This window comes from Xenopus tropicalis, chromosome 2 (assembly GCF_000004195.4).
Source record: "Xenopus tropicalis strain Nigerian chromosome 2, UCB_Xtro_10.0, whole genome shotgun sequence".
Taxonomy (NCBI): Eukaryota; Metazoa; Chordata; class Amphibia; order Anura; family Pipidae; genus Xenopus; species Xenopus tropicalis.
Genome location: NC_030678.2, coordinates 84759656 through 84787089, shown reverse-complemented (window position 1 = coordinate 84787089; position 27434 = coordinate 84759656). Strand labels below are relative to the sequence as shown.

General features: G+C 36.8%; 1 protein-coding gene across 1 annotated transcript in view; it reads left to right on the top strand.

Moving 5' to 3' along the window:
- The window catches only part of rspo1 (R-spondin 1), a gene marked incomplete at its 5' end in the record, with an annotated part of 82452 nt that overhangs the window by 47870 nt on the left and 7148 nt on the right, over positions 1-27434 (top strand). Inside the window, 3 exon segments of the mRNA NM_001128028.1 lie at positions 11234-11611; positions 23196-23387; positions 26485-26631. Coding sequence (NP_001121500.1) covers positions 11521-11611; positions 23196-23387; positions 26485-26631 — 430 coding nt within the window.

Here is a 27434-nt window from a genome sequence, read left to right as displayed (position 1 = left end):
CCATTAACCACAAACTGTCCAGATACTGAAAGCAGGTTGAAGGATAATAAGAAGGATTGTCACTGTTAGAGCTACTTTTATGGAGTTATTGCTGTAAATGCAGTTATTAGATAGTGTCACAGTCAGCAGAAAACCCTGTAAGCCCACATACAAAATTCTTAAGAAGAAAAACCTTAATTTGCCACACTTCCTCCCATTGTTATTGTAATGATATATCTCAGCAAAGCCAATCCTTATAAAGCTTAGCACTAAGGGTCAGTTTCAGCTTTTAAAGGCCAATTCTAGCCATTGGGGTGATATATGTTTTAAAGTTTGCACCAGGTATAGAAACCATAGCAACTGATCATCAGGTAAAATTTACTGGTACCCTGTTTGAAAGAAATATCTGACTTCTATAGGTTGATATATCATGTATTTTACTCACAGGCATGATATATTTAATACAGTATGCTTTTCTCTGATATGTAAAAAAATCCAAACTATACATTATTATAACATATGTCTTTAGTACTATTTAGGAACTAATCCATTATCCCAGTCATCAATGGTCATAGAGAACATGTAGGTGTGAAGATTGCCTAGAATCAGGCTTTTAACAGATGGGATGAGAAGGACTAATGAGGAGGACTAACTAGGCACAGAGAAAACCATGAGCATTGCATTAGGGTATGGTAAAGAAGACAGCAGGATTGAATTTGAAATAGGTATAGGAGTTTGTTGTAAAGAAAAGTAGTGAGCAGTGAAAGACAGGTAGTAGGAGAGCTGAGATAAGGAGTTATGGTATTTTGAGGAAGCAATAGAGTAGGAATTGGTCGGAGCACTGGGTAAAAAAGGAACTAAAGCATTAGAAGCAAATAGTCAAGAAGGGTGAGAGAGAGAAAATGCAGTAGAAACCTTCAGCAAGGTTGTGAGGATATGTGAGGTAATAGGAGTAAGTGAGTTTTTGTGTGAGGAGATGTGGTAGAACCATGCAACAGCTGAGTGAACGGGTAAGGAGAGGCAGAAGAAGAGATAAATAAGATGACAAAGACAGCAGTAGGAGTGGTAGAAAAGTAAAATGGGATGAAGTTGGATGAAGATTCAAAAGGAAAAGGTTGGTGTAGAAGGAATGTGAAAAATAAAGCATACACTAGATAAAATAAAGGATTTATATGCACTATTCCTATATTAGCTTTTATATTATACAGCAGTGCTGTCCAACTTCTGTGGTGCCGAGGGCCGGAATTTCTCTCGCATACATGGTGGAGAGCCACTAATGGAAGCCAGTTTTGACCACTCCCCCTTTAAAGCACACTCACTTCAAACCACACCTATTTTATCACTATGGTGGTAGTGCAGCAAAAACCCAAATGCTTCGTCCTGACTCACACCATCATTCATATGTGAAATAATTATATTATGTTATATTAAGACTAATATCATTTAAAGCTTACACAAAGGTAAGCCATCAAAGCAGCCAGACAAGTGGGGGGCCACACAGAGGGGGGTCGCGGGCTGCCAGTTGGTAAGCACTGTTATACAGCATTACACAGACAGGCTTGGGGCTGCTGAATTTACAAATTCTAGACAAAAAATATATATGCCCAAGTAAGTGATGCAAGATTCCTGGGTCATAGCCTTTCAAGCTATCTGTCTCTAACTTTCTGTCTCTATCTTTAAAACACATACACATTTTATAAATATTGTATCTGCAGAAAGATCCAAAAGTCTGGCACCAAGAACTGTGTTTATTTAATTAGTTATACAAAATGAATAACATTTTTACTTAAATATTTTTCAAACAAGATTTACATTTTTTGTATAATACGCCAACAAAAATTGTTAGTATTTACTGATTGTCAAATCTCTCAGTATCTGGAATGTCCACCATTTGCTTTAATTCACAATTTTAGCATCAATTGGCATCAATTTTAGAAGTTTTTGAAGAATTTCAGAATCTATATTATTTAGGCACTTATTTAGAGCATCTCAGAAAATGTTTTATGATGGTAAAACATGGTATAACTCTCTGTTTTCAAACAATCTTAAAGATGTTTTAAGTTTGTAGGATCTACGGGAGGGAACCTTACAGACACAAATAGGCAAATAAGTGCTGTAGGTCACAGTGGGTGACACTGCAATATAAGTTCTGGTTCTATGATAAAGGAATGGGGCTGTGAGTGAACTGTCTGTCCAGGAAGTGGAGACAAGATAGTATAGCTGGAGGAGAAAAAACTAAAAAATTGCACTTATGTTGGCAGATGACCTATCAAGGTGCAGGTTTTCTAGGTACCGTATATACTCGAGTATAAGCCGACCCGAATATAAGCCGAGGTACCTAATTTTACCTAAGAAAACTGGAAAAACTTATTGACTCGAGTATAAGCCGACCCCAGTTACATGGGAGTAGGAGAAACAATAGGTTACCTCAAAGCAGTTCTAATGTGTAGCGCTGGCTCCTTCTGAAAGCTCAGACCCAAGCACAATACCCTGAGAAAGAAGTTAGAAGTGACAGGTGTAGGAGAGCACAGTAGCTGGTGGATCCAGGCGAGGTGTGCCTAATATCACTGCAAGAGGGCTAAGCAAAATAACATCTCCTGATAGTAACAACAACTAATACAGCTGTACAAACTAAATTCCAAATTGGGAAATATATCCTCCTTCTACATTATATATAATTGGACATTCACTAGAAGTCAGTGTACTGTTTTCATAATTCCTCGAGGGGGGCCCTCTTGTGCTGTTAGCCAAGAAACATGCCCTCTCTGCTGTACTATAGAACCAGCCCTTTATTTTCCACTAAAATAAAATATAGTTTCATTATGCTCCACTTTTGCCCTTTAACCTGCCATTATAAATGCTCAGTATTGTTACTATGAAGTATCATTTCATAGTTAGATTCACTGAAATCATTGTAATTGCAGTTTACTATAGGGATTAATGATTCTGCAAAACGTTGGGGCCCAAAGCTGCCCATGAGGGCTAAGGCTTGTGCCACACAGGGCAGATTCACAGCCTGCAGATAAACACAGGCCCAGAATCTGCCCCTACACTTGAAGAATCTGTCCAGGGGCAGGCACAGGCAGTGTATAGCTTCCGTGCATCCCTTAATGGCGCAGCGATGTGTCTCGCTTTCAAAGTAGATTCTGCAAGTGCAGCTTTGTGAGAGTGGCTGTCTTTGCCCCAGGATCCTGTCCACCAAGTTCAGCACTTACCCCTAGCTTCCGTGCATCCCTTAACTTAATGGCGGCGTCGCTTACGATGCCGGCAGCACGCACGTTCGATCATCCAAACGCGCGCAACGATTTACCGTATATATCCTAGTATATGCGCGAGTATAAGCCGGGGCTTACTTTTTGAGCACATTTTTAGTGCTGAAAAACTCGGCTTATACTCGAGTATATACGGTATTCAGATTGCTAGTGGACAACTAGTTTCAGAAGAATGAATGATTGTCGACTGAAGTGTGTCCTGTCTTGTGTAAAATGCTGCTATGCATACCTTCTTGAGAGGGCAGATTTATCAAAAGTGAGATTAGAATACACTAAAGAAAAATGTGCCCACTTTCTTCTTAATTCATTTTGGATTTTAAGAAGCAAATTTATAAACGGATGAAAGTTAGAGTTCACCATATGATAAATATTCTACTAAAAACCCCATAGGAATGAATAGAAAATGGGTGGATTTCTTCTGTATAAAGCTCTAATCTCACATTTTGATGAATCTGCCCATAGGCATTGCTGTCTCTTCCTTTGAAAAAGGTATTGCCACTTCTGCCAACTGAGTGAATTGCAACACATTTACTGTTACTGTTAATGTTAATTCAGTAGCTTTCCAATGTTAGTTGTTAAAAGACCAAAACATTTCCATAGTTAAGTAGAAGCACACCTGTTTGTTATGTGTTTGCACCCAAATGCTGCTGAACTACATCTCACACCATGTTGTCATGGGTTAAATAGATGGGAGCTATATTACAGCAACAATAGCGATACATTCTTAAAGCAAAAATGAATAACTGCATTTTTTTTCACCCATGGCCAACTAATACAAGAGGATCCTCTGGTGTGAATGCTTTCTGTTTTGTTTACACTTATCTGTCTCTTCATGATCATTTATGGTTGTCACCAAATGCATTAAACATACTCCTGTAATAGCTATAAACACCTAAAGTGTACCATTATTAATAAGGGAAATTGCAAAATTGCACGGTAATTTCAATATGCACAGTATAGCAATAAGATGACTGATAGAGCACTAGCTGTGATAATTCTTATTTTAGAATCTTCTTGCATCTGTTGTTGGGTATTGATTCCTACTTTGCAGAGCAAGATGGTGCAAAGTAGTTAGCTTTTGGACCCAATGTGTATATGGGGCCCATTTATCAATGTACGTTTGAGTCCGAATAGTAAAAATTGGTATTTTTTCCAGGTTTTAGAACTGTGCGAATTTTCTACAATATTTTTATAACTTTGCTCAACTTTTTCATACTTTGCACGACAATTTGTGTGACAAAATTGTATTTGTTGCAACGAGTATGAAAGTTCCAGACTTCATTTAAGCTTCGATATCGTAACTTTCTTTTGGCCAGGTTGGAGCTGCATTGAGTCCCAAAGCTTCCCAAATCATGCATTGAAGTTTCAAAGTGAGAAAGTGTTTCGCGCCGTTTACAATTGTTGGGATCACAAAAATTTTGTGACTATTGGATCGCCAATATGAATACGATTGTTTAAATAAGAAAATTTTTTAACTTTTGAATAGTAAGTACTAAATTTTTGTATTGAAACTAAAAGAATTTTCGTGACATTTTCGATCATCAGAAATGATCGGATTTTGTGATTCCGATTCGTACCTATCTGTCTATCTATCTACCTATCATCTATCTATCTATCTATCTATATATGCAAAGAGGAGCACAACCCTAAAAATGTTGTTAACTGACCAGGTGCTGGTCAAATAAAATACCTGTAAATATAGAGACAGAGTACCGCACGCACTGGGACTTAATGTACACAAAAAAGTTTTGTTACAAAAAATCCAATGTTTGAGCACAAACAGTGGTCTTCCTTAGGGACAAACTATACAGCTGGTCAACTCAGCTGTATTGAGTATTGATTAAGTACTGATTGAGTATTACACTATAAAATACAGCATTGGCTTGCTTTCCTACAAGTTTGCTAGTAAGCAAAATGTGTGCATGTCTAAATTCCACTATTTGTACCTTTTTTATGGCTTTGGGATCTAAAGCATTAAAACATCGTGGAGACAAGACATGAGCAAGTAAGTCTTTCACTAAGCCTTTCCCAAACATTTAATTGTTCCCCTTGCAGAACACCAGCGTTGTTATGACATCTCAGTTAAACAAGTCCAGAGTTCCACTTGCCAAGATGCTAAGATCATATTCTTTTTCTTATATAATAATTCACTGGGTTTGGTTTAGCTCTTATGCTAGTACTTTAGTAAAACAGTGAACTAAGAATAGTCTTTAACTTTTAAGTTTTAATAAATGACACAGAACAAAATCTGTTTGGACATGTTTTTTTTTTTTTACTTTAGTTGAATCTTGGCCTATTACTTTGTCGGGCTTCTCAGGCCATTTTTAAAACCAAGGTGGCATTGTCCCAATCTGCACTGCAGGTTCTTAATGCAGCAGAAGACAGGATTGCATGGTTCTTCACAGTCACCAGGCTCCTGTTACTCAAAAGTCAGTTTCAAAAGTCAGATCCAGCAAGGCATTAGTGGGGTGATTTATCACTGCTCAAATTTGATTTTTTTTGTGCTAAAATACTTGAATTTGAATTATGGTTCAAAAAGTGCAAAAACCCAAAAACTTTTTGAATTTTAAACTTAAATGACATGTAAAGCCTACATTTGCCTACAATGTATATCAGTTGGGCACGTCTCCCCCACCCAAATGGCATCATTTGTACTGGATATATCCCCTCCGTTTGCCAGCACCATCATATTTCCCTAAACCAAATAGCTTTCACCTGGTGGCCATTTTTTCTCTGATACATAATTGGATACATTTAAATCTGCAAACAGCATACACACACAGAGACCCTTATTCAGCTTACATTTCATCAAAAATACAGGCTCACACAGGCAGAACTGTCTTTGATAAAAGTTCTGTTTTGTTTGAGCTGAGCTCAGGAGAGTTGGTTGGGAGAAAAAAACTGAAGCAGACAGCTAGAGCTGAGTTTCTATGGGAACCAGCAATGCCATCTCTTCACTGGCTGCTAGACTGGAGGGTGTGTTTAGTAATCTGAGCTTAGAACAACTGAGCATGCCCACAAGCCAACAGCCAAAGCAAATTCCTGAGGGGGGGGGCTGAGTGGGTTACAGGAGGAGAAGCAAATCTAAGTGATAAAGGGGACACTGCAGCCTTACTATTAACCCCTGGACAACCAGAGTGGCAGGTATTGAAAGATTTCAAAGAGTCTGTTCACTGATTACATTTTTGTGTGTGGGGTGTACATGTCCTTTAAGCTTTGGAGTTTATATAGTAGTCAATGGGAGTTGTCCTAGACATAGTCAAGCCATATTTTCAATTTGAGGTTTTAGAAGTTGTTTTCGAGTTTGTAATCTCAAAAATTCAAGGTATTGAAGTGTTGTTATTCAAATAAGTTTTCCTTCTTAATAAATAAGCAAGCATTCGATATGCAACTTTATTCAATTTAGAAAAACAACTGAAATTCTCATATTTGAAAATTTAAAAATAAGCCCATAGGTGATATTTTATTTTTGGAATTTGTACATTGGAAAGTTTTGTACTCCATTAAATCTTGCTTCTTGAACCACTATTCTTTCTAATTATAGTAATAGTAGCTCATCATTATTTTTAGGTAAATTTAATTGTCATTCATTTTACAAAATGTGAAGAGCATATGTGCCTACTGTCATTGTTGGATGAGATTTTTTAAATTAGAAAGAAGCCATAATGATAACTGCAGTCTATAATATCCTTTATCTAAGAGCAATTGAACAGGTTAACTGATGAAGTACATAGTGTCGATAAAGCCTTGAATGTTATTTCAAATGCAATTAAACAAGGATATCTGCACATTTTGGAATAAAAGTAAAGAGTTTCCGTATGTGAAATGATAGTAATTAACACTTTTTAAATCTAATCAGTGGTGTTTAAAGAAGTGCTATAGCACAAGGAGGACAATTACAAAGTAAATGAAATAAGTGGTAAGTAATATATTAAAGGCTTAAATTAGAAGATGAGATCTTTCCTTATTTTAAAACAGACAACTAAAATTATGCTGCAATTTATAAGGTCCATTTAACACTGGACAACTTTCCACCTAGGCAGTAACCAATTGAAATGAATCACTGATAAACACACTGCAGCACTCCGATTCTGTGTAGAAAGTGTTTATTGTGCCAACAATAGGGCACCAGCCCTTTCTCATGCCATAGAAATCAATCAGTTACTAGATCTTTCCAGCTACCTGCAGTTAGATGAATGGAAGCAAAAATGCACCAAGGTTCACATTTGTCCACTATTGATAAGTAAGGCCTTTGGTTGAATTCAGTGGCAAAATTATATAGGAATCAGACCTTGCAGTCAGCGTCCTCTGTAGCCACTCTACTTACAGAAAATGTACATGCCTGCTGCCTGCGCAGGCAGGCCCTCAAACAAGTGGGTGGTGAGGCAGAGTCTTGGTAGCCTCTCCACCCACTACTTTTTAATTAGACTACTACTTTTTAGCCTGCAGTACTAAATATGGTTGCTGACAGTTATTGGGTAAATGCAGTTGTAATTTATTTTATTCATAAGCATTCATTTTTGCCATTGTTTTCTGAAAAACATAATTAAATTAACCACATTTTGAAAATAAGGTTTTTTTTCTAAGACAATTGGAGATCATTTTGTTAAATATGTAAATATACATGTAGAATGGTACAATAACTGGGCAGAAGTTCTCAGACTGCGGATCTTTCCACCATAGAGTTGAAGGAGGAGGCAAAGCTGTAAAAAAGGGCACATATTGAAATCAAATTTGGGTTAAAACAGAGGGTGTGGGATATTAACATTACTGGATATTTTTATAACTATAGCAGGGTGCCTGTTATGCAATATTTTTATATTTCTGCAACACTGTTGTTAGCTTGTGGGATGTCACAAGATGTTGGAGAGCAAACATGGGACTTTAATAAAAATGTAATGACATAAATTATCTACTACATAGGAACTGTCACATTTTGAATTGGGATGCCTGGCCAGTTCTATTACATTAAATATGTGTTATGCATTAATATAAAATTATACCATGTGGTCAATATGCAGTCTTTACTATTCATGTATTCAACTTTAAAATGTGTTTGCTATTCTGTTGTAGTTTGTGCCAGCTGTGCTTATACATACCCCCTGTTGAGAGCATCTCATGTGTAGAATGAGTCAAGGATATTGTAGTTTAATGAATAAGCACCAATTAATGGTATCATGGACCTATTTAAAGGTAAACATGACCAGTAAAGCAGGGGTCCTCAGACTTTTTAAACAGAGGGCCAGTTCACGGTCCCTCAGACTGTTGGGGGGCCCGGACTATAGTTAGTCCTCAAACTACAACCCCCCGTCCCCGCTGCGTCCTCACACCTGGCTACTCACCTGTCTGCCTCAGCTTTGTCCCACCAGCCGTCATGTCATTAGCGCTGAGGCTGACAGGTAAGTAACCAGGGGTGAGGACGCAGCGGGGGCAGGGGCTGGGTAAATGACCTTGGGGGCCTTAGTTTGAGGACCCCTGCGGTAAAGCTTGAAGAAGCGTACCTAAAAATCTTTGTTACATTTCATGTCCAAGTGATAGGTGGTAACAAATAATAACCTTGTAGACAAGGGTTCCACAGGCCCATTGCATTTATTGTTTTTTTTGCAAATAAAGTACTTGTTGACCTCCTCCAACAAGATATATATACAGTACTATATTATCTAGCTGGAGTGTGCAACCTGGACTGTGCATGTGTTTTGTATATGTAAATGTGTATTTATATACACACAACATCTGAACCATTAAAGTTATGGTAGGCTTATTTGTAAATGTTTATCCATTTCTCTTCTCTGGGTCTGACATTTCAAAAAAGGCACAAGATGTAGTTCTCCTTTAGGTGTTTATTTAGGTTGTTGCTGTCTGCATGAATTTTGTGGTCATAGCCTCATTGCCCCCCTGCCTAATGGTTTAACATTTAGTGGTGAGCACAACTTTTCCTTGTTTGTTATAGTTTATAAAGGAGCAGTGACCAGCTCCATGTTGTAGCTCAAACACTGCAGCTAGGGAAAGGAAGGGACTTGTTTATACAGAGCTCATTCTCTGTTTTTAAACAAATTTTCTATAGAGGTGATAGTAAAGTTAAAAACAAAACAATGCTTTGCTTTATAATGGAAAACAAATATTTTAAAAATAATACAATACATATTCAACATAAGTACTGTTTTTATACTTATGTTACACAAATGTCAATATAAAAAAAAAAATACACACACACATATATATATATATATATATATATAAATTTCTCCATGAATCAAGCGCACTCCAATTCCAAATATTTGACTTTATTGTAGATAATTACATAATTGTTACATCAACGTTGTAACAATTATGTAATTATCTACAATAAAGTCAAATATTTGGAATTGGAGTGCGCTTGATTCATGGAGAAATTTATATATGGAACAACCATTTGCAGCACCCAGAAAGACTCTGTGATATGTGAGTAAAAAGGGAGTGCGGACCGATTGCAAATATATATATATATATATATATATATATATATATATATATAGGTGTATCTCGAGAGTGGAGAACTTAATGTTTCTGATTCATTATATTTGGTCACATGTGGCATCAGTCTATGCATGTGTTTCTACACTGAAAACTTGCCCATAACGAATATTTTGTACACACAGTCTACAAAACATTAGAAGGGACATTGGCAGGAACCAAGAACAGAAAAGGTCTGAGCAATGGTGGCTTTGTGTCCATACTGAATGCTTTTTTTCTGTAACTTTCTTCTAGTTATCCAATTTTATTTGTCATGGTTTGGGGCTCTTACAGGCAAGTGTTTTTACCTGAGTTTCTTTGTGCTGGATATTTGTGGGGGATGCAGAAGGAAACGCAGACCTGCATTTCCTATGTGATCATTCTCACTGTGATGCATGAGAGCAGGTAGAATGCATGAAGTTTCATTCCACTTACATTCAGCACTTGCCTGTGTCCCAGTAACTACTAAGTAAATGAACAGCCTTTGCTGACTTTCTCCTACATTCACCTGTGATGGAATGCATTAAAAATCCACTGCTAGAGAATGCAGATAAAAACACTAGCAACTAAACTTTATCTAAAATGAATATACCTTTGTAAAACCTACTGCTCTGGTGCAACACATCACCTATTTCGTAAATCATTGATATCCTACCTTCTAATGTTTAGGATAGGTATGTCACAGATGCCTCCTTATCAGGAGATATTTATAATTTTACATAGATAGATTCAAGTTCAACCCTTCCAAGTAAACCCAGCACACAAACCTATACTGACCTATCTATACACTTACATATATAAACCATATATAGCAACATCAATAGTAACTGTATATTTTAGTATCACAATAGACTTGAATACTATGCTTGTTGCTTGATATGTAGATAGATAGATTTTCTATCTTTTCTATCTATCTATCTATCTCTCTATCTATCTATCTATCTATCTATCTATCTATCTATCTATCTATCTATCTATTGACTGAATACTCTGCATATATTTTTACAGGCATGGCTTTATTGCCTAAAAGTGACATCTGCTGGTTAAAGCAAGAAAAAAATATGTTGACACAACAAAAGATAATCCGCGTGCAAAGTGCATTAAAGGGTGTAGCCAAGGGTTAATGTCACTGACTTTTAAATCCCATTATCGCAGATCATATACTTAACATTATGGAATAATGTGCATAACAAGTAAAACAATCACAGAGGTACAAAGAAGCACAGGAATGTATGGTATCTGTTAATATGTACCAACTCTTTCTTATGTTATTATGAATACTAGGTAACTGACCCATGTTTGTAGAAGAGGATGTATATTATTTGTGACACAAGCACTTATGACAAATTTTAAATGTTCTGGGTTAATTTTAGTCAAGAGAATGAAAATGAATTTGCAAAAAAAATGTTTCTATTGTGATCTCATTTAGCTGTGGTTAAAAAAAAATATTACAATGTACTGATAATGTATGTATCTTTTTATCCGTGCAGGTATCTTTGGAGAATTCTGTATACTCTGTCTTGTGTCATACCTTTCCTGTCTTACCCAATGGGACTGGATCCAAACTCCTGTGGTCCCTACAAGGATGAAAGCGGAACCATGTTACCTGCCACCTAAGTCTGAGGCAACTGCTATGGTTTTCAGAGATGATCCTGTACCAGGCATGTACAGACTTGCATTTCTGATCAGAGTCTGCACTTACTGAGACTGCCACAAGGGTGGAATTTACTCCCTCCAATCAGCCAGCTTTTCGGGTACTTAGTACTGGAGAGTTACTATGCAGTTTGGACTGTTTGCTGTGCTTGTCTTGATCTTGATGGATATTGCAGACAGCAACAAGTTTGTGAAGGGGAGGCGACACAGGAGAAGTAAGTGTCACACCCTGTGAGGTAAACTTATTATTAATGAGACTCTTCTATATGTTATATATATATCACTAATTTGGAACACAGACCAAAGCTGGCATAAAAATAGGAGTGTTATTAAAATGGGTTCATATAAATGGAATGATAAAATGTAATGTAATTTTTAAAATACATGTTTATTGTCTTCTTATAACTATAACCTCAATATAAATTAAAAAATTAATATTGGTATGTAATTGTTTACAAAGAAAAATGTCATTACTATGTTATTATTAAAAATGTTAGTATAGCTTTATACATGGCACCCTGCTTACCTTTATGGCAGGGTCTGCTGACACACAGGGCACACACAAGCTATGTTTTGGATATTTCTGAAGGTTTTAAATCTAAGTACACAATGACACATCTTATTTTACAGCAGTTCTAAATATACTGTTATCTCCTGTTATTCAATAACCTATTCATAAAAAGAACAGCATGCTATGTCTAATAACCTAGGTAAGTTATTGAGTAACACCCTCCCAACATAACACACTCCACCAATAGCAAAAGTTTTTATGGATATGAGCACCAATTATTACAAAAAAATATATATTTTTTTATTATTACAAGGGTAGACTTATAAAGCCACATATATCTGCTGGACTAGGCCTTAGCCATATTGTTCTTTCACAAACCTAGGTTTGTAAATGCAAGCAAAGCAAGAAAAGTAATATGTTGAAAAAAATACCTCAAGTAGCAATTAACAAATACAGGTATGTATAACCCTATATCCAGAAAGCTCCAAATTACGGAAAGCCTGTCTCCCATGGACTCCATTTTAATCAAATAATTCAGATTTTTAAAATTGATTTCCTTTTTCTCTGTAAAAATAAAACAGTGCTTTGTATTTGATACCAACTAAGATACAATTAATCATTGTATGTATTGGATGTAAAATAATCCTATTGGGTTTAATTCATGTTTTATTAATTTTTAGTAGACTTAAGGTATAAAGATCCAAATTATGGAAAGACCCCTTATCCAGAATACCCTTGGTCCCGAGCATTCTGGATTACGGGTCCTATACCTGTAATTCTAAAACTGTTTTTTTATCATTTGTATTGCTCTAGTACACCATACCTTATTTCCCTTGCAAAACTATGCAAGATCTATATTATACATTAAAATATAGATATTTCTGAAGTTGTTGAAATACTAGATACAGGTTTTGGTACCCTGACATTTTTTACATACCAGAGGAAATGGTCTGCGTGGGCAAGTTTCCTTTCAGGCTTGGCAGTTAGGACTAAATCTAAACTCACCCAGAGGGTGTTGCTCTAGAAATCGGATGCACCCCCCTACTGAACTGCTTTCTAGGAACAGAAAGAGAGTATTAGAGTGGAATGATTCAGTGAATGCTTAGTGAGCCCAGCTCAAAGCACAGTGACACACACATATACAGCACAGCATAAGTGAAGGGAAATAAAAAAAACAAAAAACCAAAGTGTAAATGTGGAGAAGACAACAGTATTTATTAAAAACCTATGTTGTGTGCTTGCTCCTGAGCTACATATAACAGCTAAAAAATGTAGGTGATGTATACTTCGAATTTAGTTACCCATATTATTATCAGAAAATATTCACACCAAATGACTACCCTGCTCATTGTCCTGTGATGATTTTGCTGTTATGGGAAAGTAGCCAGATTGGCACATTGTTTGTGTTTTTTGCAAGTTCCTGAATACTGGGATGTGCCTGATGCTGTATAATCTAACGGAAGTGCTTGTATAAGGGAAGCAGTGAAGTGAGCATTGCCCGGGAATTATCCAGCCATTTGTTTGCTAATCATTAGATCAGAAAAGGAAATTCAAGCAGACTGAATCAACTCATTCATAATAAGTTGTGTTGTTTTCATGATATTTTAGTTAACTCGCAGAAAAGACCTTTTTACATTTAAGGCAAAAGTTTGTGTGGCTTTTGGCAGATATCTATAAATATGATTAATGCATTCACTGGCCATATTAACAGTGATTGGGGCTTTTGCAGAAAGGAGGATTAGCAAAGCATCATTTGCACTCTAATAGACATGCAACATTTGCTGCGTTTCTATTTAAAGAACGGAAGGGCTGACGGTGCAATCGTCTAAACATTAATAACTAAATTTTTGCACTTCATTTCACACTCATCAGAGTTAAACTTAACCTGACTCTAATGATATAGCTAGTGTGTGTTTCTCATCAAAGTTCAACAAAAGGTATTATGCTTTTCTAATCAATGTTATGATCAGTGCTGAAAATATATGTATTAAATAACATTTGCTATTTTGGTTGAAGGCTCTACAGCCTGGAATGTGCAATGTCACAACTATTGCTGATGCTGACTCACTATAACACAAACAACAGCTTTGTGGGAGTGGGTGGACTGCACCTGGAGTTATATAAGCTAGGCCATTGGATATCCCTACAGATTGTCTTGGTTACTTTCTTAGGAACAAGGTAGTGATGTGCAGGCTGGCCTGTAAACCCGCAGCACCCACGGGTCGGGCAGGCTTGCACCCACCCTGCCCATGACCATACTATGCCCCACTTCCACCTCAAGACTTCTCTATTTATAGATCCTGGCCCCTCCATTTCTCACCCCTTTTGTGACATCAGAGAGGGTCAGAGAAAGGACAGAGAATACCGAGACTCACCAGGTTAGGGTTTAGTGCAGATGAGACCCATGGGACCTGCACATCACTAAAACAAGGCCTCACCATAAAACACATAGAATATTCTGTTGGTATATATGTACAGGTGCACTAGGCCCAGAAAATAAGTTAAGAATATGTAAATATTAAATGTCATTTTGTAAATATGGGTCAAAGAATGAATAAATAAGTTAATCTAGGGTACTAATGTGAGGTATCTTGTTGGTTAATAGTAGGTACCAGTTCCTAGCAGTGATTGGAAATAATATACTGTAGCTGTCTAATAATAACATCTCTGAGTTTGTGGTCTTCTTGAATAGTCAGTCCCACATTAGTCATAGTAGGGGACCAATGTGACTGGGTTGTTAGGTGGTTACCCCCAGGGTGGAAGTTAGTATTTCAAGCCAGTGAGCATTATATTGGGGGTTTCCAATGTTTCAACAATATGTCTGTTTTCCCACTACAATCTGAATGAGTGAATATTCCTGGGAATATTCCTAATAGAATAGTAATACAAAATAACGCATTACTGATGCTGAGGTACATTAAGTGGATAATCAATAGATGTGAAATACCAGTAATCACTTGTAATTACTTGTCATTTAGAATAATTTGGCTTAACAAAAATAAATACAATATTAGTGGGAGTCAGGGTATTGGTAATACGAAGATATGTGTGGAATAATTATTAAATGTGGGATTATTTTAAATATATACTTTTCTAATAGTATAATGTGCTATTGTATAATACCAAACTGAAGAACTGCTATTTATAAGCTCTAAGCTCCACTGTTTGGCTTCTATGAGGCACTGTGCTCACACACAAACCACAGACACACATATACTGTATGCTAGGATATAGCGGCTACTCACACACAGAAGCTGTATAATTTCCTGTCAGGTGATCTGTGAGGGAGCACACAAACCATCACAAAATGGTGGCTCAAGAGAAAAGGGCAATATTTACTGATATGTATATGGCACTAAATTATATGCTGGTTAAGTATTCATTTTGATGGTATAGTTTTGTTTTAAGCAGCCTAACAACTGTTGGGCTATAATGCCCACCTTAAGTGATGTGTAAAAGGGGATTCTCTGATGGCCAAATGTGTCAAATATGCACTTTTGCCGAAACACATGGATCTTGTCATACATGTATATATTTACAGTATATCTAGCTTCAATTGTAGAGGACTTTTACATAAACGGTAAGGCAGACAACCAAATAGGATAAACTAAGGACCAGTAAGGACTTTAAGGTTGGAATTATAAACACCAATGTCAGGTTGGAATTATAAACACCAATGCAGTATACAGCAATTTTTGTATTATGCTCTTTCCCCTGTTTCTTTTGATTAGAAAAATATCCATGAATTACCTTCAACATCTTCAGGATGAATTTCCATGAATTACCAACATCTTCAGGATGAATTTCAACATTAACGTTTTTTTCCCAGTGGTTAATCAGTAATTTTCTTACTCATGCCTTTCTCTTGTTATATTTAGTTAAGTGACATCATGTAGGGAATCAGCTGTTTACTTCCTCTGTACTTTGTATTGCACTATTTAACTGTCTTTCAAAGTGACACACAGCAAGAAGGATAAGAATGAAATAATGGCCACAATGAAAACATGTTACATTATTAGTTTAGAAGCATTTGCCTTGTTATGTTTGCTATATAGTTTAAGTTAATGGTTATTCTGTAATAGTAATTTTGTAATAATGTTTTAAATATGATTATGCCCAGCTCCTCTGTCCGTAAGCATGCAGCACTAGTGATGTGTGGGCCGGCCTGATACCCACGGGACCTATGGGTTAACCCACCAGTCAGGACGACCTAGGCACATCAGTTGTGGGTGGGACCGGGTTGAGCTCTTCCCCTCGCCCTCCCCACCTGCAACCTTACACTGCTGGCTGCCTCTTCCAGCTTCTGCATGCCCCACCCCTTTTGTGATGTCATTGTGGGCGGGTTTATAAATAGAGGGGAGAAGCTGGGTCAGGAAGGGTTTGCGTTAGGAGGAGGCTGGTTAGGGTCAGGTGCGGGTCAAGTTTTTCTCGACCCACATATCACTATGCAGCACCCCTAAAGGGAATAAAACCTTCCCTAAAACTCTCCAATTAGAGCCACTTATTCAAAATAGGTGTCACAAACTTAATTACAGTATAGTAAATAGTAACATAGGGTTGAAAAAAGACCAGAGTCCATCAAGTTCAACCCTTCCAAGTAAACCCAGCATAGTCATTTTTTGGAAGCCATACTGTATTGTGCCTGGGCAGTGAGCACTCAGTTACATGGAAAGGCCTGTGAGCATTCAGTGATATCAGCAGGGCTTTGCATGCACAATAACGTCAGTAGGGACCCCAACAAGCCACACCCATCATTTTTAATGGAACAACAAATGACAGTGTATTGGGGCATTTCCAGGAAGCAAAAGTGGAATGAATGCAGTTCATGTGCTTGCAGATCAGTGTAGGGGGCGGTTCTTTGGTGCTATGTTTTTGTACTATTTGCATAGTATGTTAGGTTGAAAAAAGACGTATGTCTATCATGTTCAACCACAATGTCTATATATAACCTGCCTAACTTCTAGTTGATCCAGAGGAAGGCAAAAAACCCCATCTGAAGCCTCTCTAATTTGCTGCAGAGGGGAAAAAATTCCTTCCTGACTCCAATATGGCAATAGGACCAGTCCCTGGATCAACTTGTACTAAGAGCTATCTCCCATAACCCTGTATTCCCTCACTTGTACTGAGAGCTATCTCCCATAACCCTGTATTCCCTCACTTGTACTAAGAGCTATCTTCCATAACCCTGTATTCCCTCACTTACAGATGAAAAAGAATGCTTCATTGAGACGCCTGTTATACCAGTGATATCGCTGTTATCTATCATGCTGAGATTACTGTAAAATATTTGCTTACAGAAATCTTACACTTCAGAAGGGCAAATATGGTAATATCTATGAGGGCTATTTACTAACACCCTGAATTTTTTTTCTGATTCAGTTTGTTTTAGTGCTAAAATTCGCAGAAAAAAAATCACAAATTTTTCGAGATTTACTGAGCAACAAAATGTGAAAAATGCTAAAAATGTGAATCTAACTATTAGAGAGCTAAAACTTGCTGAGATCATGTAGAAGTCAATGGTATATGTCCCATCCCTTCCCTGGAGGATCCTTCTACTGCTTCAAAACTTTAGAGGTTTTAGATTTTTGCCACTGTTTTTGTTGTGCAACAATTCGAAAAAGTAGAAGCTATAACAGATAAGATTTATGGGACTTGAAGTACAACAGAAATTTCATATGTTGCTTTGTGTAATATTGCATGGCTATCTATTTTGTAAACAAGAAAAATTATGTTTAGTAATGATTTACCAGGTGCAGTGTGCCAAGCACAATTTGTGGATACAAATCAAATGTAAAAGTGAATGTTATCAAGCGTGGAGGTCTGTTGCAAGTCTGGTGCACCTATCGGTGCAGCCTGATGTGGGAGCTCTGGAATTACCAAAATGTTCAGGGTGGCAGTAGCTTCAGAGTTTCCTAGTGTCAGTAAGTGCACTTGCTCATCAGAAGGATGAAATTCCATTCAGTACAACTGTGTGGACGTACAAGGAGCATGTAAGAACACAAACACCTTTAACTGCATTAAAGTGGACCTGTCACCCAGATATAAAAAGCTGTATAATAAAAGTCCTTTTCAAATTAAACATGAAACGCAAATTCATTTTTATATTAACACATCCAAACCCATTATAAAGGCATTTAAAAATCCCAGCTGTCAATCATATATTGCTTGCCCCACCTCTATGCCTCTATGACAATAACTTTAGCTTTCCGTTCAGCACTACCTAGATGTCACTGCACATCTCACTTTCCCCCTCCCTCCTCATCATCTAATTGTGTAGCCAATACAAGGGCATGGGCATCTGGTCCCCCATTCTGGAGCATAAACAAGATTTTGGCATGATAAAATGTTTGCCTTCATAACACAAAATGGTGCCTACTGCTTGCTTTGATTGAGTAATTCCAAGACGGAAGGAAACAAGATTTATATTATTTATATAGCGTAAGTAATGTTTATTTTGCTTAACTAACAATATAGAAAATAATTTGGAGTTATGTCTTGGGGTGACAGGTCCCCTTTAATGTCTGCAACCTTTTTCTCCATGTTAGTACAACTGCACTTGCGTTCATATTTTGAAAGCAGGTTAAGATAACAAATAATGCATTACCATCTTTTGCTGCGTTTGTCTACTTACCCAAAATACCAACAAGGTGTTGTAAGTGGTCAGACCTGACTTTAAAATTCATATGTTTAAAGACATTTTGTTTAAAGAAAAAGAATGTTTGGGTCTTTTGGTGTGGATATGCTTTACAGATGATCCAGATCTGACTGTCAGTCTGTGAGCTGTGTGTTCTTTTTTGTGGCTTTTCATTAAACTTTTATTCTGCTGTTTCCATGTATTGAACTGTTATATGGTCACTAGCTAATGGACAGTAATTTAAATGAAAAAATAATAATGGATATAGCCTAAATAGATAGATATTATAATATAAAGTAGTACAGGTATGGGACCCATTATCCAGAATGCTCGAGACCTGGGGTTTTCTTGATAAGGGGTCTTTTCGTAATTTGGATCTCCTACCTAAAGTCTGCTAAAAACATTATTTAAACAGTAATTAAACCCAGTGGGATTGTTTTGCCTCCAATAATCTTAATTGGGGTCAAGTACAAGGTACTGTTTTATTATTACAGAGAAAAAGGATTAAAATGGAGTCTGTGGGAGATGGCCTTTCCATAATTTGGAACTTTCTGGATAATGGGTTTCCGGATAAAGGGTCCGATACCTGTACCTGAAATAAAAATATTAATAACAATAAAATCTAGCATCAGAATAAATAACTACAAAACAAAGACCAGATGCAAGCTGTTCAGAATAACACTGTCTATATCATGCTTAAATCTAATTATAAGGTGACCTTCATAGAACAGAATGAAAAAGAAGCACATTGATTGCCTTTTAGACCATAATATAATAAAACATTTTCACATTTAATAAAGTGAACCTGTTGAGGGGACATGCTTCAGCAAAGCATAGGGTTAGATGAGGCCTAAATGTAATTGAAGATAGAGAATCAATGAGGCTTTTGGTGGCATAGGGGCAGGTTTCATATGATGTCATGGCCAATAACAAAGTATATAGTCAAGGCAATAACGCTGCTATTTTAATTTCATACTTAGTTATTTTAATATATATATTACAACTACAATTCAGAAATGAATGCTTTCAGAAAAGTTCAGTGCAAAGCTTAGTATGAAGAGAGAATATTTGCAATGTCCTAATAAGCTCAAAGCTATTTGTTGCTATTTTCTCCCCATATTACATATAAAGAGTAGCATAGCACCAGAGCCCAAACAGTGTAGACAACTGCCTGATTTAATGCATTGGGGCTCAGGAGCATGAAGGCAGTTGTGACACATAATAAGTGCACGATTAGTATAAATCAAGCTCTCACACTTACGCAGCTTAATCTCACTAATCTCAGTTTATAGGTACATTTTAATTACCCTGCCTACAACAACCAGACTGATTATATGTGATAAAGAAGCTTTTGAAGTGACTTGGTAGGATTTGTAGAACCCCACTGGCATGGACACTCTGGCAGCAAAAAAAAAAATAGAAAAACAAGAGAAACCTTTTTAAATCCTGGATAAATCCATTTTTTTGCCGACTGGCCTGACTCCAACTGCTTTGTCTCTCTTGTTCACCTTCATGTCCAAATTTTAGTAAACAATGCTCTCAGTGTATAAAAAATCCATTCTCCATAAAAAAAGTAAAAAAGGCTAATGTAAAAGCTACTTTTTATAACTATTAAATCAGTCCTTCTTCTGTCTCTCTGATCAGTTTTTGTTCTGAAGGGATGGGTGTGGCCTTTTTTAAACCTGAAACACCAAGAATTTCCTATATGTTTACATCATCACGTCCAGGCTTTGCCCTTACGTTTTTCTTATTAGACCAATTCATTGGTTGCTTATGCACTCTAACCAGTTGCATAAATTGAAAGGCTATTGATGAATTTCTCCCTTGCCATGTCACAGATGAACAGACTCAGTATATCACAAATCTAACATTCTGTTATGTTAGATTTATAGCATTCTGTCACAGGCACAGACAGCAATATCAGACTGACAGGATACACAGCCAATAGGAGTTAAGTCTGTCGCCAGTACTACGTGTAATATCAAATAAAAAAATTACTGTAGTATTTATAGGGCCCCAGCACAGGGTCTGCACATTTTTTGTTAACTATGTATATGACAAAGATTGTTCTATTGATTTGAACTGTTAGATTTGTGAATGTTGTGCAAAGATGAACAACCCCTTTAAGCTAAGCAGTCATTAAGCTGTGATCAGGGGAATATAATATAATATGGCTGTAAAAAAAACACAGGATATGTTGTCCCTTTTTGTTGGCCAAAAGCCTAGTTTCTTTCTTAAAAATAGAACTGATTAGGGCACTGTGTTTTGTTGTGAGTGCTATTCAGATCAATTATTTATCTGTTCTGATCATGTGTCACTTACATGCTTTCACTGAAAAGACATGAGCTCATCTTTAGCATAAAATATTTAAAAGTGCTTATTAAGAGATACTTGTTTCCTTGTGACACTGCTTATTGGTTACAAAAGGTTTCATTGTCACTCAAGTGTAAGGTTTTGAAAGCAATTTAGCCATAACCTCAGTCCCCATTATGACCCATTAGAAGAAATGTGGTTCAGTCTCTACATATTGTCTCTGGATGTCGATGGCTTCTAACATTATCTAAACAGCACTGCCACCTAGCAACCTTTTAACAAATCTCACATTTTTCTAGAAATTGCAAGCCAGTTTGGATACAAATGTAATTAGAATGACCAGTGATCGCAATCTACACAAGTGACTGGTGTGTTAATTTACTGGAGCATAGTGTTTTTTGTGTTTTTTTTGTGTGCAACACATCTATTTGTGCTTCTATTTTTACACAGGTGTATAAACAATTAAAAAATTTTAAGCATTTGAGGTGGTGTTCCATGGATAGATAATGCTGCTTTCCACCTCCATTTGGCACTTACCTGGATCTGTGTTAGTACAGCCCCCTTAGAAAGAATGAACAGCATTTCTTCCTGTGCTCTCCTGTGGTGGAATGCAGGAGAATGCCTCCGCAGAGGAGCATAGGAAAAAACACTCATGAATATGAGCCCTTACTGGGAGCACAGTGCCTTTAGTCTATAAAAAACATTGTAACCACTGGTGCTTCTGGGCCGGCTGAAACTTGAGAGTTATACGTTAGAATGTGAGTTGCCATCCAACTTATGGTAAAGCACTTTCAACCAGAAATATGCCTTTTAAGGTCTTATAGATGACTTCATCCCTACTAACTATGCAAGAGTTCTGGAGAGATCATTAATGTACTATGCTAAGAAAATGTTGATTATGAACTGGATGGCTCCCTTACCTCTTAGAAAGGCCGGGTGGATAGAACTGGTTAAAAAAATGCTTCCAATAATAAAACTCACATACAAAGCCAGAGGTCAACCAAATAAGTTTGACAGAGTATGGGGTGGCTGGCTGGAAACCCATCTGATTAGACTACCTTGAGTAAAGAACTGTACTCGGAGTATATGTATTGGTATATAATAACTATGTAATGCAAAACTTCCCTTTCCCCCCCTCATTTTTCTGTATCCCCATCCCTGTTTATATACAAAATCAATAAAAAATAATTTCTTTCAAAAAGAAAATCAGCCAGCATTTGAAACTTAAAAATGTAAAAAATAGGATTATTTTGCCATCAACATGGATGTATGCTAACTTAATTAATATCACATAGATGGTATTTTTTTAAAAGAAACAGCATGTCATAAAAAAATAAAGAGGCAGTAGTAATAACCAATAAATGTCATTCACAAAATCATTCTGTAATAAAGCTTGTGATGCCTGTGGCTTTGCCAAAATAATGACCATTTTCATGTCACAACACAAGCCCATTTTCATGTCACAATACAACTATGACACAAGTGGTTAATGAGGATGTTGAAAAGCAATATAAGTTGGAATTTATTTGGCCTGTATTACATCATTTCACGAACTGAGCTATATCTATAAACAGCTATATCTATAAACAGCAATAACTATAAATAGCTATGAATACGTCAGTCAAGGGTAAAATCTCTCCTACACCTATAAAAACTGATAACCCCATGATCAGTGAATACCCTTTGCTTGGAAAGTTAAACCTTATATAAATAGCAAGCAGTTGTGTAAGTTTCTTCCCTAACGTACAGCTTTATAGCCCTTTATTGCATATTGCCCCCTCTGAAAGAAGCTCATAAAATGTTTGACCCTGATAGTTATTTCCTGCAGGCAAGTTGTATCCCTCTGTTTTTTTTTACGTAAGTTACAATATGATTTTTTACCAAATAATTAAGCCCTCCTAAGTGTCCTGATTCACAGACAGTCAAGAAAGTGTCAAGAAAGACTCAAATAAAATGTAGCAGTAGTAGACTGTCTTTAGCCTGCTTCCTCCAAACCCCACAATTCTCTGCACACGTGATGTCAATAAGCAAAGGAACATTGCAATGCATTGTGGGTTGTGTTGTTCCTGCATGCTGTCTGTAAGCTGTGGATAAGTTGTTACAATTTGTAACATCAATGTTTTAGTCCCTCCACCCCTGCCTGGATTTCAAATAGTGCAGCACATAAAAATGGTGTTTATTCATACTTCCCAAAATAACAGATTACAGTGGCAGTTATATTAGGGGTCTCTGTGTTGTGTGGGGCTCTTACTAATTTTTGTTTGTTGTCCCCTTTAACAGCTTTGCATGTATATCAGTCATTAACAAGAGTTCTCTAATAATGTATCTATATCATGTCTAGGAAGTACAGAAGTGAGCATGGTCTGCGCAAAGGGATGCGATTTGTGTTCAGAGTTTAACGGCTGTATGAAGTGTTTACCCAAACTGTTCATCCTTTTGGAAAGAAATGATATCAGACAGACTGGCATATGCTTGCAATCTTGCCCTCAAGGTTATTTTGATGATCGCAATCGGGAGAACAACAGGTGTCTGAGTAAGTTCATCACTTTCTGCTTGTTAAGACCAAGACTGTTTTAATTCATGTCTCTCGCGTTATGTAAATCATCATAATACCGAAACCCAATGCTAGACGTGGGTATTCTGATCTGAGCTAAAGCTGATAAGTGGCACTGGCTGATTTTTTTTAGGAAACTTAAAACATGGATTTCTCACCAGCGTGCAATTTTTTTCTGAGACAAAATGCACACATGAATATTTTGTCATGTTTTTTTTTCTCAAAGAAGTTAGCGTTTGAGAAAACTAGTCGTATAAGTTCTGCCGTGGTTTTTTTTTTTTTCTGCGTCCATGGTTTTTTTCCCATGAACTCAAATTTTGATAAACCTGCCCCTAAGAATCAGGCCAGGGTTTTTCTAATTCCCTTAACACCCTGTAACATCCTTTTTCCAAGTGGCAAAGGTCAGTCATGCATCTAAAAAGGTATTTCACCTTTAAAGGAGAAGGAAAGGCTAATAAAGAGTTAATCTTAAGCTGCAGGCATACCTTCAGTTGTCTCAATAGTGCCCTTAAGTCTCCCCATATTTCTCCCGTTCAGATGATCAGAAGCCAAATAGTTCAGACTAAGGGGGGACATTTACTTATCAGGGGGACATTATAAGGGGGACATTATCAGGGGGACATTATATTATACTTATAAGGGGGACATTTACTTATCCACGAACGCTCCGAACGTATTTTCGGCGACTTTTCCGTACCTTGCACGACTTATTCATACTTTTCACGACTTTTACGTACTTTGCAACAAAATTTGTGTGACAAAATCGTACTGTCACGTTGAGTACGAAAGTTTTGGATTCATTCAAGCTTCGTTATCGTGACTTTCCTTGGGCCAGGTTGGAGCTGCAGAGTGCCATTGATTCCTTTGGGAGGCTTCCAAAATCATACACAGAAGGATCAAAGTCGGAAAGGTTTTCCCCTGCTTACAATCGTTTGGTACAAAAATTTCAGATTGCCAACACGATATTATCGTGACTAATACGTTTTTTTGTAGGCATTTTCGTTATATTTGCGATCTTCAGAAATTATCGTATCCAATCCAAATTTGTCCCATTCGGGATTCAAACTCGTGTTTTCATGAATGTGCCCCTATGAGTCAGCTTCCTGCTGATTGGCTCAGATCCACATTCCTAAGGGGGGGGGAGTGAGTTCTTAGCATTCTTGAGTGGGGGGGAGCAGGAAAGAGCAGAAAGCAAAGAGCTGCGTGTCTCTGGCAGAGGAAAACAGACACAACTAATCTTTTGACAGGGAACTCAGTGCAGCATTTCTGTGAGTGCTTATGGTTGTATTTACATAGACCTTTCTGATAAAGCTTACTTAGTTTTTACCTTTCCTTCTCCTTTAAGTATGTTGTAGAATGGCCTGTTCATAGCAAAGAGGCACCACCTGCCAAAAAGAGTAAAATGAATGAAAGTCATAAAACATTTGATGGAAAATGTTCATTCAAGGTTCCTATTCATCCAGGTAATGGTATATCTGTATTGAACTGAATTGAGAAAACCAGTTGGAAGACTGGCAAAACGTCTTTAAGAAAAACACAGCAAGTCCAGCTGATTTGACTTATTACTACAGATATTTTGGGATTTTACTTCTTGATTGTGATCAAAAAAAAAATTCTTGCTACCGGTTTTAGAATCTGTGTCCTCTAATCCCCCAAAACCAGAGCTGCCATCAAAAAATTTGGGACCCACACCAGTTACTTATATGGGGTGCAGTGCCAAAATTTTGCCCTAAGTTTAACCCCCTTACAAGTTATGTAAACTGCGTAAGTTTAGTGTCCCAATGATATTTCTGTGGGGCCCAATACCGAGTCAATAGTAGTTTATAAAAACAGTAACATTAATTAATGTTCTAATAAGTCAGTATTTTAATTGGGGGGGTCAGTGGAGCTTATACGTAAGTTACGTAAGTTTATTTGAAAATAACGCAAGTCTTTACATAAGCATAGGCCAGAACATGCCGTTTTGGGGCCCTTTTACCTGCTGGAAAGTTCACGTAGGAGACACTGATATAATTCAGTAAATAGATCCCAATAAAAGAATGAATGTTACTCTATAATAAGCAGTTCCTAGAAATAGTTAAAAAGAATAATTTTGTCTGTTCATTGGGGGCAGTGGAATTTACCTTGATTTTTTTAATTCATTGGTGGTCTGTGGAGTTTGTCCCTGCTGAAGCTTCTCCTTGTCTTTTGCTTGATATTCAAGTTACTTACCTAGTGCCTAGTGCCTAGTTTCTAGGCAAGTTTTGTCGTATTCTGGGCAGTTTTTGTGTTTTGGCATAACTTTATGTGTAACTTTCGCAACCCGACCATATTCCCTTATGGAAAATATTTAACAGGGCATGGCAAAACTGTACCCCCTATCTCCCCAGACGGCAGCACGAATTTGAATCATGAATAGCAAAAATTCGGATTGGAAACAAAAATTTTGCGCCTTTTTCGTCAGCGTCATGACTTTATCGTATTTTGCGCGACTATTTCGTCGCGACTTTATCGTATTGAACAATCGTAAACGGTGGAAAACCTTTCCGACTTTGCATGATTTTGGAAGCCTCACAGAGGAATAAATGGCACTCTGCAGTCACGATACTGAAGCTTGAATGAATCCAAAACTTTCGTACTCGGCACAACAATACGTTTTTTTAGCGACGGCGAAGAAAAAGTCGCGAAAAATATACGAAAAAGTCACAAAAATACCGATCATTACGAAAAAAACGCATTCGGGCACATTCGAAGCGTTCGTGCCTTAGTAAATCTGCCCCTAAGTCTGAGGGAAATAGTGGATGACATAGTAATAGAAATGCTGTTTAATTTAAATTACTTAAATTAAATTACTTGAGGGAAGTAATTTAGATAATGAGATCAAAGTGGAAATTAAAATTTATTCTATAACAAGGGCAAACAATATGAGGAAAAACAAGTGAAATTAAAGCTACAAGAAGGTAGTATCATAGTGAAATATCTCTGGTGAAGTTGGGCAAAAAAACTAAATCTGAGAACTTTTCTCAAAACTATTGTACAGGAAAATGTTGGTGATCATTTCACATATTATTTCTTTGTATTATCTTGTTTTCTGCAGAATGTAAAATTAATAACTGTGAGACCTGCTTCAGCAAAAATTTTTGTACAAAATGTAAGGAAGGTTTCTACTCACACAAAGGAAGCTGTTACTCTTCATGTCCGGAGGGTTTTTCTGCAGTCAATGGCACAGCAGAATGCAGCTCTGGTGGGTACCTCTACCTTATTCAATATCCTCAGTATCTTCTTTGAAGCTGAATGTGTCAAATGCTTCTTTTAGTTGATTAACTGACCAAAGTGTTGCCAGTTGAAAACGCTAATACAGAGGTACACTTTGCAAAATGATTGGTAACGCTTTACTGTAGAAAGATTAAGGTAATGAATATCTATATTATTATTTTCCTTTATTTATACAGTACCAACATATTCTGCAGCACTGTTACAGAAATTATACATCCCTAGTTACATTTACAGTTTCTTTTTTTGTTAGCTACAATCTAGTTATATATTATATATATTATATGCAGAATATACAGGACCCACTGCTGAGGTTAAAAATTCTGAGGTTAGATGTATGCTTATAACATTAACAATGTATTTTACACCTTAGAGAAACACGTCAAGTAGTTCTTTTAACCTCTTGGATGTTAATACACAAACATAGGCAACAATCATCTTCAGAGAGTGACCAGTGTCAACGGAGAATGTTCTACTGACTGTTCTAATGCAGCAGATTTCAAAGTAATTTACAGAGAATGCACTGTTTACATCAGTCTGAACTAGTGAAACTTCTATTATATGCATTATAGTGTGTAAGCCAACATCACTAGTGATGTTTTGTTTTAGTTTTCTGTTGAGCTCATTTACAAACATGGATGCTAAATAGCACAAGGGCAATTCTCCATAGCAAATATTTGTATAGTTGAAATAGTATGGTATAATTTGTCATTTATGTTAGTAAATCAGCCCCTTTGTGTTTTGTTTCAGGTGTTTACAATTATGTATTTTAAT